Consider the following 10,524-nt stretch of genomic DNA (forward strand, 5'->3'; position numbering starts at 1 on the left):
AGGGTTTACGTCGCCCGAAAAAGTAATTACGGGCGTTGACCGATAACGCTTTGACGATACCGGATTGGATAGGTAATCCCTGTATCCTATCCTTTTCTTGCAATGTGTTTCGCTAGCTTTATCTAATCATAGCCTATATAACCTTCTAACTTTCCGAGCAAAAATCTGTAAAAATGGTCGAGGGAAGGAGAAAGCTCTCAAAGCGAAGAAAGATCAACTGTGTGGCTATCTCACCAATAGATGGCACCACCAGCTTTTTATGCTATTTATAGAATGCATCAGCCGTTTACCGTCTGCTAAATGAGGTCTCTTTAGATATCTGTTAGGTTTAGAGCTTGAGCCGTTTAGACCCCGTTGAGTGGTCGTTTAGTGGAGTTGTGGCACTTGCCCAAACGCCATAGATTAAGCTTAAACGACAGGAAAATCAAATATCCATAGAAAAAAACGAAAGCTCCATAGCTTCATTGGTTTGCTCAATAGATGGGATATTACAACTCATCATTATATTGCTGTCCTTTTCTTGCAATGTGTTTCGACAAGTTTCATCTAATCATGACATATATAGCCTTCTAACTTTCCGAGCAAAAATCTATAAGAATGGTCGTGTGGTCAGATACACAGGTATCAACACCAATGACGATTGCTCAAATCTCACTTGCTTCAGTGCTGGTAATTTCGATTGGAGTTTAGTATTTAAACAATCGTATCGCCGTTCTAGTTCTAGCGATGCATAACTTCAATGCGAAACCATACAACAGTACAGAGGAAATGAGAAAGCTCTCCTCCAAGCGAGGAAGCTCCACTGGTTGGGCGATGGCGCCACCAGCTTTTTGCTATTTTTAGAATGCATGAGTCATTTGTCGTCTGCTAAACGAAGTCTTTCTATATTCCGTTTAGGTTGAGAGCTTGTATCGTTTAGAACCCGTTTAGCCGTCGTTTAGTGGATTTGTGGCACTTGGGTGGATTGGGTGATATAATTGTGCTAGATAGAGATATTCGAGTGATCTATTTATACAATTACAAGAGTAAAATCTTCCTCCACTGATGCTATGGTGTAAGCAAACTTTACCATCCCAGTTATATAGTGACAAATTTCATAATCTTGATGGCGAGCAAAACCTCTTTACAAGCTCACCTCCTTTCCATTCACTTTGGTTTTTGGTTCTCGCTAAATAAGAAGAAAAAGAATAAGGTTTTTGGTTCGCAAAATTATTATGCTGAAGAGTCTTTTTGGTTAAATTGTAGCCAATATTGATAAAAAGCAACTATTAAAAAATATCTTTTACATTCAAATTCCATCGCGCAATCCTATTACCGCCGTCTGTGTGTTGTACAGCCCTGTCCAGTTGCGCCACTGCAAGAGAGATGTCGAACAGTAGGTTAACGAGGTCTGTTTCGTTGGTTAAAATTTCATACCGACAGTTTCAATTACGATAGTTTTGCAACGATTTGCACTAATAAACTGAACAATTGGCTTGACAAAAAATTCAATTGCCGAACGAATCTATAATTCCAACGTTTTACAAACAAATTCCTTCGCACGTGCCTAATACATACACACACATTCTCACCGTTGCTACGTTACCATTCAACACACGTGCACACACAAGGTGGTGGTGGGGATAGTGTTTCAGCGCTAATTGCGCTATATTCTCGGGCGCACACACTCTCACCCTTAGCGCCCCATTGAATAACCGCGACCGATTGCGAATTAAATAGCGGCAGCAGCAGTCGTCGCGCGATCCTTTACCACAGCGGACCGCCCATCGTGTACCCGTTATCAGTGGGGGATCTTTGCATCCGTTGCCCGTCTTTCACCGTACGTCATAAACAGCCGGTAACGAACCGTGAGGTGGGAGCGGGGGGAGAAGCGTTGTCAAGTAAAACAGCTGATTTTCGGCTTACTGTGTGAGGGGAGTATAAAGAGAACCAAACAACAAACTTGCATACCACTGCGTGTGTGTGTGTGCACGCGCGTGGGTTTGTGTGTATATGTGACCCACAGAGTGGGGGATTACTAGCAAGGGCGACAGTGTTGTTGGTGGTGGCGTTTAGCCAAAAACAAAAAAACGTGCTATTAGTTGCGGGTTTCTTTCTTCTTCCTTTTTTTTTACTTTATCGCCCCACGATTGATGCAAACGAATTAGAAACAATCGCATCGCAACAATCTTGTGTTCGCAAATGCATCGTGTCAAACCTTCCCCCGAGCGAACGCAACGAAAGAGAGACCACTCTGGGCGCCCTTTGCTTAAAGATCTTAAAGACAAACAAAAGCATGTTGACCGGCCGGCCAAGTGCTGCCCAAACCTGCTGGAACGTGCACGTCCGGCTGGACATCCGGCGCCGACATTGATAAGACCTTTTTTTTTTAATATAAATCAAGCACAACGGCCTAGCGCGTGCGACAAACACCGTGTGTACACCGTGTGCCGGTGGTTGTGTTTGCCCACCAACTAACGCTTTTATTTATTTAAATTAAAGTGCCATTCCCCCCCCCCTTCCCCATTCCTCGCCCGACTGAAGTGAAGGTCGTAAAGTGAAGTGTATTCCCCCGCAGCTTAAGTGAGCGCCCGCTTATCAATTAGTGGCCAGGAAGCCCACCCCCAAGGCGATGGAAGCGACGCGCGTTCGGCTTAGCCCGAATCCTCGCCAGAAGGCAAACTTCCTCTCAGTGCTAACCTTCTGGTGGACGGTGGACATGTTCCGGAAGGGCTACAATCAAACGTTTGATATCAGCGATCTGTACACCCCGCTGGAGGAGGATCGTGCCGATCGGTTGGGCAATCGTTTGGAACGGTAACGCAGCGGACCGGGGTTGTGTGTGTGTGTGTGTTGCGCGGGATGGAATTTAAACGCTTTTCCCCCTTTTTTATTCCACAGCCAGTGGCACCGGCAACTCGAGCTGCAGCGCCACACGCCTTCCCACAGTCCATCCCTAGTAAGGGCCATCTTCCGAACGCTGTGGAAGGAATGGGTCACCCTGTCCGTGCTGGCGTTCTTTGCCGAGGTTGTGCTGCGCCTGCTGCAGCCGATTTTTCTCGGCCGAATGCTGCTCTACTTCCGGTGAGTAGTGGTAACGCCCGCCTCAACCACTCATTGGCCGCTCATTTCGCTTCTTTTCCGGTTGCTTTCATCCAGCGAAGGATCGAACGTGACGCGCGAGGACGCACTGTACTACGCCTGCTGCATGGTGGCGGTGCGGGCCATCATCGTCCTGTGCGACAACCAGTACGGCATCATCTCGGTGCTGACCGGGGTGAAGGCGAAGATTGCCGTCTGCAGCGTGGTGTACCGGAAGTCGCTGCGGCTGGCGCGCAACGCGCTCGGCGACACCTCCCCCGGGAAGATGGTGAACCTGATGTCGAACGATGTGAACCGGTTCGATATCGCGTCGTACCTGGTGTGCTTCATGTGGACGTCCCCGCTGGTGATGCTGCTCGCCTCCGTGCTGCTCTGGTACGAGATCGGTTGGTCCGGTGTGGCCGGGCTGGTGGCGATCGTCATCATTACGCCGATACAGTGTGAGTTGGGAGCGCGATGGGAGCAATGTACCTCAAACCAACATTAAGGAAATATCGTCATCAACCATTAAGCTTTCCCTTTAATATTACTCTACTGAATTACCTTACCTTCTGCTCTCTCCCGCTGTTGCAGCATATACTGGCACGCTGACGTCACGGTATCGGTTGCGCACCGCACTCAAGACGGACGAGCGCATCCGGCTGATGGACGAAATCATTGCCGGCATCGCCGTCATCAAGCTGTACGCCTGGGAGCGGCCGTTCGCGAAGCTCATCTCCCAGGCACGGCGCAACGAGATGCGGGAGGTGCTGAGGAGCGGCTACCTGCGGGCACTGTACATGTCCTTTCAGCTGTTCACCACCCGGGCCGCGATACTGGGCGTGATGCTGGCATTCATAGCGCTCGACGAGGACATTACCGCGGCGAAGGTATTCGTCGCCGCCAGCTACCTTTCCAACGTGTCCTACACGATGGCGGGCCTGTTCGGGCGGGGCATTGCCGAGCTGGGGGAAGGGCTGGTGGCGACCCGGCGGCTGCAACGCTTTCTCGAGTACGATGAGGTGCAGGCGCCTGAAAAAGCGAACCAAGCCAGTGGAAAGGAGAAAGAAAATGGCACTGTGAGCGAAGCGCGCCGTTTGCTGAACGAACCAACGGACGGACCGCTGCCGGACGGGGTGGCGATCCAGCTGCGTACACTGACCGCCCGCTGGACCGTGCCGGGTGAGGTGGACAGCGATCGGGTGACGGTCGTGCGACCGGCGACCCTGTCCGAGCTGAACGTTCAGTTTAGGCGGGGCAGCTTGATCGGTATCGTGGGGCCGGTCGGTTCGGGCAAGAGCTCGGTACTGCAGGTGCTGCTGCGGGAGCTACCGGTCGAGAGTGGCCGTTTGCAGCTGGCCCGCGGCTGCTCGATCGCTTACGCCAGTCAGGAACCGTGGCTGTTTACCGGCAGTTTGCGGCAGAACGTTCTGTTCGGTGAACAGCTCGACCAGTACCGGTACCGGCAGGTGCTGAAGGTTTGCGCCCTGCAGCCCGATCTGGCCCATCTGCCGGCGGGTGATATGACCGTGATTGGCGAGCGAGGCGTTTCGCTGTCCGGTGGCCAGAAGGCACGCATCTGGTAAGCTGAACAGTACCTCCTAGCGCACGCGCTTGGAATGTTGTATTAAACCGAGTTTCTTTCCCTTTGCCAGCTTGGCACGGGCCGTCTACCGGAAGGCGGACGTGTATCTGCTGGACGACCCGCTCAGTGCGGTGGATGCGCACGTCGCCAAACATCTGTTCGAGCTGTGCATCGGCAACGGGGGCTTCCTGAAGCGGCGCAACCCGAACGCAACGCGCATACTGGTGACGCATCAGGTTCACTTTCTGAAGCAGGCGGACTGGGTCGTCGTCATGAAGGAGGTACTGTTGGGTGGTAAGGTTTAGGTTTGTACGTTGAAACATGCTAATGATTGGCGGCATTGGCATTGGCAGGGGCGGGTAGAGGCGCAAGGCACACCGCAGGAACTGCAGCAGCGTGGCATCGAGCTGGAACATCTGGAGCCGTCCGAAAGCATGGACGGGGACGCGTCCACGCATCCCGCGAGCAATCGCACGATTTCCCACACCTCCACCGCGTCCACCGTGACGGTGGACAGTGTAACGCTGGAGGAGTTCAATGCCGGCGACGGGGACGAGCAGGAGGCGGCCAAGAACAAGTTCGAAGCGTCGTCGCAAGGAACCGTGCCGGGCTCGGTGTTTCTGCAGTACGCGTCCAGTGCCGGCAGTTGGCTGATCTTTGTCGGGCTGGTGCTCCTGTTCGCCATCACGCAGCTGATCGTGAGCGTGGCCGACTGGTGGCTGTCGTACTGGACCGCACTGGAGGAAACTGCCGGCTCGGGGCAGCCGATTGCGCCCAATCGCAATCAAACCCAGCAGCAGATCGACGATCCCACCAGCCATCCCCTCAGCAGAGATACGTGCGTGCTCGTGCATGCCACACTGGTGGGCACCATCTTTTTCGTGGCCATACTGCGTGCCTTTGGGTTTTACAAGGCGTGTGCCCGTGCCTCGCAGTCCATCCACGATACCGTGTTTTCGGGGTTCATCGGCGCCCGGATGCGCTTCTTCGAGACGAACGCGTCGGGCCGCATCCTGAACCGCTTCTCCAAAGATATGGGCGCGATGGACGACATGCTGCCCAAGTCGATACTGGACGCAACGCAAACACTGCTCATGTTTGCCGGCGCCATGCTGGTGGTGGTGTTTGTGCAGCCCTTCTTCATGGTACCGATCATGCTGCTGTTTGTGGTGCTACTGTTTGCGCGTCGAGTGTACCTGCGCACGTCACAAAACACGCGCCGTCTGGAGGGAATAAGTAAGTAGCACATCGCCTCACCCAAGCAGCAGCAAATCTGTTTGTTATCGTTTGTGGTACTCTTCTCTTTCATTTCCTCTCAGCCAGATCTCCCATCTTCACGCACATCGCGGCCACACTGACCGGGCTGCCGACGATACGCTCCTACGGCGTGCAGGAGCTACTGATCCGCGAGTTCGACACGCACCAGAACGTGAACACCGGAGCGTACTTTATGTTTCACTCCGGGCGGATCGCGTTTGGCCTCTTTCTCGACAGCATCTTCTTTCTGTTTCTCGCGATCGTCACGTTCAGCTACCTGATGCTGGACGAGGATGCGGTCGGTGCGCGCGTCGGCCTCGCCATCACGCAGATCGGTAGCATCGGCAGCCAGCTCCAGTTCGGCATCCGGCAGAGTGCGGAAATGTTTAACCATCTGATCGCGGTCGAGCGGCTGCTCGAGTACCGGGAGCTGCCGGCCGAACGCTCACCACAGACCGGCGGGAAGCAGAAAGCGTCCCAAACCGAAGCCCCGCTTCCGGTCGTTCCGGTACCGGCCGATTGGCCGCAGCAGGGACGGATCGAGTTCCGAAACGTTTGCTTCCGCTATGCCGAGCACGATGTGGCCGTACTGCACAGCCTTTGCTTTGCGGTTGCCGCACAGGAAAAGGTGGGCATCGTGGGCAGGACGGGCGCGGGGAAGTCCTCCCTCATTGCCGCCCTGTTCCGGATGGCGCTGGTCGAGGGTGACATACTGATCGATGGCACCGACACGGCGCACGTACCGCTGGAGCAGCTCCGCTCGCACATCTCCATCATACCGCAGGATCCGGTCCTGTTCTCCGGCACGTTGCGCCGCAATCTCGACCCGTTTGAAAGCTACCCGGACGAGGCGCTGTGGCGGGCGCTCGAGCTGGTGGAGCTGCGCGAGCTGGCGAGCGAATCGTCGGCCGGGCTGGGCCTGCAGGCGTACGTGGCGGCAGGGGGGCAAAACTTTAGCGTCGGTCAGCGGCAGCTGCTCTGTCTGGCCCGTGCGATACTGCGCGGCAATCGGATACTGGTGCTGGACGAGGCGACCGCCAACGTGGACCCCGATACGGACCGGCTGATACAGCGCACGATCCGGGAGCAGTTTGCCCAGTGTACGGTGCTGACGATCGCGCACCGGCTCAACACGATCATGGACTACGACCGGGTGCTGGTGATGAGCGACGGTACGGCGGTCGAGTTTGGGCGGCCGGCCGAGCTGCTGGCAAGGGAGGATGGTGCGTTCCGCAGCATCGTGCTGGCCACTGGGCGGGACGAGGCGGACAGTCTCATGAAAATGGTGCACAATCTCGAGCAGGGCGCCGCGGGGGGAATGAAGCAGTGAAGCGGCATACGTTGTAAAAGTTGCAAAAAAAAAGGGTAGTGAACGTACTTAAGAAAATGCTAGCGAAAGTTAGGGAAAGTAACAAATTAGATAGGATTATACTAGCAAAGCGAAAGTAGCAATAAAAATAATGAACCGTTCTAAACAACAGTTGCTGTGGATGTGAAAGACCTGTTTATTGTTGGACCATTCAACAACGATTCGGACGAATTTCAAACGATAAAAAAGGAACTTTTTGATTAACTTGCTTGCTGCATTACTATTCGCTAAAGCTATTTAAATTATATTCAAATAACCTGTATTAGTTTGGTGTCATTGCGATGTTACAGAAGTGTGCAAAGGGGAAGCATATATAATTGTTTCATTATAATGGCATCGCGTGGATAAAATCGGTACGTTCGCTATTAATGTCCTCTTTGCTGCTTGAACTATACACTGCATTACACTTCTTCGTTTGCTAGTTCAGGATTTTTAAACCAAATCAAACCCCCTACACTATTACTCAATTTTTGTCTTTTATATAGATAATTAATTCGCCTACCCTTTTGCGTGATGGATAGTAAACACTAGTAATATGGCAATTTATACCTCTTCTCCGTTTTCCATGCGCTTCAATAGATACGGTGTGAGCTACCGTTTTAACAACCGTTACAACTTTTTCTGCATTCTAGTAGAAGCTCTTGCAGCAAGAAGCTTTGCAAAAATTTCTTCCTCTTCATTCTTGGTATGCCACATTAGTCAACAATGTTGCTTCCTTTGCAAACCGTTCCTGTCTCACCGTACCAATTGGGTACGGTTCCCCCACTGCAGCAACTGCCGGCTGACTGATTAAATCGGGCACAAACCCATTATTATTATCACAATTTTGAGCCGGTTCTCCGATGTCACACAAACCGGACACACGCGTCCTCAACGATAACGTCCTTACGTTGCCACACTTTCCTCCCCGGCGGCCGGAAGTGGCTCGTGGGCGATCGATTTCACCGTACCGGGCTTACCTGGTCCCGCTTCGCCCAGGTTCGTCTTCCAGGACAGGTACGTGTTCCAGAACACCGCGACCGACTGCACCAGCAGCACCTGGTAGTTGAGCGGGACGAGATAAAAGTTGGCCAGCTGCACCCACGGCCAGATGTAGTAGTTCGTCAGCAGAATGTCACCGTACTCGTGGCGCAGCTTGTGCCGAATCTCGGCCAGATTGTGCCCCTGCAGCAGCCCGATCGTGCCGATCAGTGTGCCGAGAAAGATGGGCGCAAAGACGATCTGGTCGAGGGCAACCTTCTTCAGCGTCGTGACCGCCTTGCTGCCACCCTTGCTGCCAATGTGCCGGTCCAGCACGCCGTACCATTTCCGCAATCCCGGACCCTAGAAAAGGGAAGGGCCGACGGATTCTTAGCGACCTTTTTGCCACCCAGGTAGTAACGCAACGCATACTTACACCGACGCAAAATCCGATGCCGAAGAACTTGAAGGCACGCATACCGTCGAACGACTGCCAATCCTTGCGCTCGATGAATCCTTGCGCAATCACGTCGCCCGCCCCCATCAGTAGCCCCGATTGGACGGACTGCACCAGCACGGGATAGCGAACGAGGGCCCGTTTGTACAGGGTGGAGAGCGACATGCTGCTGCTGCTTCTGCTGCTGCTGGGTGTGATCAATAGGAACCACGAAACGGATCACCGAACCGACGAGTTGCCGACGAAGTTAGCACAAAACGAGAACACAACTTCTTCGCACGCCAATCTTATCGAAGCTGTGTGCGACGGTTTGTGTACTGAAGACGCGCAGCTGCACCGCACGGGAAACAGTGGATCGATAGTTTTACTTTCCCTGCTTTTGTATGCACTTCCTCCGTTCCGTTCCTCCCAGCGACGGGAGGGCGCACGTTGCACGTTATCGCTTTTTCGGCCGGTATGGGCTGTGTAAATTTTGCACCGTGTTTATGTTTTCGTTTGGACCTGTCAATCCGCAGCTGACAGCTGGTTTGGAGCTGGTTGTGATTAGACAACCCTGGCGAACACAGGCAGCAATGTCAAAAATGGTGCAGTAGTGGTGGGAGCTTGGAATCGGAACTACTTGATTCCGATTGCGTCTCCGGAATCGATTCCTATTTCGATTCTACAATTGGAATCAGAATCGGCTCCGGAATCGAAATCAGCTCCGGAATCTCCATATTTCGTCAAATAGTACATTTCGCTGTATACATATTTCACCCTGTCTGGCCGTACGGTTAGGCTCCTATGATTTTTAACGCAATTGCAATGAAGGTCGATTTAATTTTACCAATGTTGTAAAAATGACAGAAAATGCATCCAGAAGATTGCATGCAACACGACCAACCATTCAATGCATGCTGCAATAAAACGATGAATGCTTTTTCATCTAGCTGAGAAAGTATTTTGGAAGTATCCAGACCCCTATTTAAAACAGGGGTTTTCAAGTCAGTTCCGAATGTAAACATTGTAAATTACCAAGTTTCCATCAAAATAATTTTTAATTTCCTCAGTATGATTTTCAAAACATCAACGGGCTGCTGACATCGTTTTTTAACTGAGGTTTGATCTCATCATCCTTTGATAGGTAAAGTGTTGAAAATTATGCTGAAGAACTTAAAAATTATAATGATGAAAATGAAATGTTAGAGTGATGTGGAATAACTTCTTGCACGCGGTGTAAAACAATGTTTACATTCGATAGTGACTTGGAAAGCCCAGCGAGTCGCTAACAAAAACTCGTACTCTTACTCGTACTCGTACTCGAAAACGGTCCATAACAGGATTTTTCAAGTCAGTTTCGAATGTAAACATTGTCATTCATCGCATCCCAGATGTTTTCCAGCAGCTATCAAATGGTTTATTTGTTTCAAAATGGTTTTCAGTTTCAACACGTGATTTTCATCACAAAACAAAGATCTGTCAAACTCAATCCAGCATAAGTCGTGTTGAAAATCATGCTGTGGAAATTAAAAATTATTATGATGGAAATGAAATGTCAAATCGATGTGGAACAACATTTTGAATGCGGTGATTAACAATCTTTATATTCGAAACTGACTTGGAAAACGCTGTATCATGAAGACTCCGGAGCCGATTCCAATTCCGGGGCTGATTTTGATTTAGGAGGCGATTCTGATTCCATTTACGGAGCCGATTTTGATTACGGAACTAATTCCGATTCCGGGACCGGAAACTAATTCCGAACCTATTATCCAAAATGGATTCCACAAATTTTCGGAGCTAACCGGATTCGATTCCGACCAAAACCTCACTTTTCCCATCACTATTGTGCAGGAT

General features: G+C 51.5%; 2 protein-coding genes across 5 annotated transcripts; one reads left to right on the plus strand and one right to left on the minus strand.

Moving 5' to 3' along the window:
* Window positions 1-1,702: 1,702 nt before the first annotated feature.
* Window positions 1,703-7,382, plus strand: LOC121603450 (ATP-binding cassette sub-family C member 4-like). Of its 4 annotated transcripts, none has more exons than XM_041932138.1 (8): window positions 1,703-1,837; window positions 2,482-2,796; window positions 2,881-3,063; window positions 3,139-3,521; window positions 3,655-4,642; window positions 4,716-4,926; window positions 4,999-5,881; window positions 5,965-7,382. In XM_041932138.1, exons 2-8 carry the CDS (start codon window positions 2,612-2,614, stop codon window positions 7,230-7,232), a joined length of 4,101 nt encoding a protein of 1,366 aa, XP_041788072.1. In that variant the 5' UTR covers window positions 1,703-1,837; window positions 2,482-2,611; the 3' UTR covers window positions 7,233-7,382. The 4 variants fall into 4 exon arrangements, with proteins under 4 accessions (XP_041788072.1, XP_041788074.1, XP_041788073.1 ...); XM_041932140.1 differs by having other exon boundaries at window positions 2,558-2,796; XM_041932139.1 differs by having other exon boundaries at window positions 1,714-1,819.
* LOC121603452 (protein Mpv17) lies at window positions 7,224-9,473 on the minus strand. Its single transcript, XM_041932147.1, has 2 exons — window positions 8,668-9,473; window positions 7,224-8,594 (listed from the first exon to the last, which is right to left on the minus strand). Exons 1-2 carry the CDS (start codon window positions 8,851-8,853, stop codon window positions 8,157-8,159), a joined length of 624 nt encoding a protein of 207 aa, XP_041788081.1. The 5' UTR covers window positions 8,854-9,473; the 3' UTR covers window positions 7,224-8,156.
* Between the last annotated feature and the right edge of the window lie 1,051 nt (window positions 9,474-10,524).

Source organism: Anopheles merus, chromosome 2R, assembly GCF_017562075.2.
Source record: "Anopheles merus strain MAF chromosome 2R, AmerM5.1, whole genome shotgun sequence".
Lineage (NCBI taxonomy): Eukaryota > Metazoa > Arthropoda > Insecta > Diptera > Culicidae > Anopheles > Anopheles merus.

Coding starts and splice junctions, on each gene's coding strand:
- LOC121603450 (XM_041932138.1), top strand. CDS start 2,612: ATGGAAGCGACGCGCGTTCGGCTTAGCCCGAATCCTCGCCAGAAGGCA. Junction 3,064..3,138: donor CGAATGCTGCTCTACTTCCG/GTGAGTAGTGGT, acceptor GCTTTCATCCAG/CGAAGGATCGAACGTGACGC. Junction 4,643..4,715: donor GGCCAGAAGGCACGCATCTG/GTAAGCTGAACA, acceptor TCCCTTTGCCAG/CTTGGCACGGGCCGTCTACC.
- LOC121603452 (XM_041932147.1), bottom strand. CDS start 8,853: ATGTCGCTCTCCACCCTGTACAAACGGGCCCTCGTTCGCTATCCCGTG. Junction 8,595..8,667: donor GCATCGGATTTTGCGTCGGT/GTAAGTATGCGT, acceptor TCCCTTTTCTAG/GGTCCGGGATTGCGGAAATG.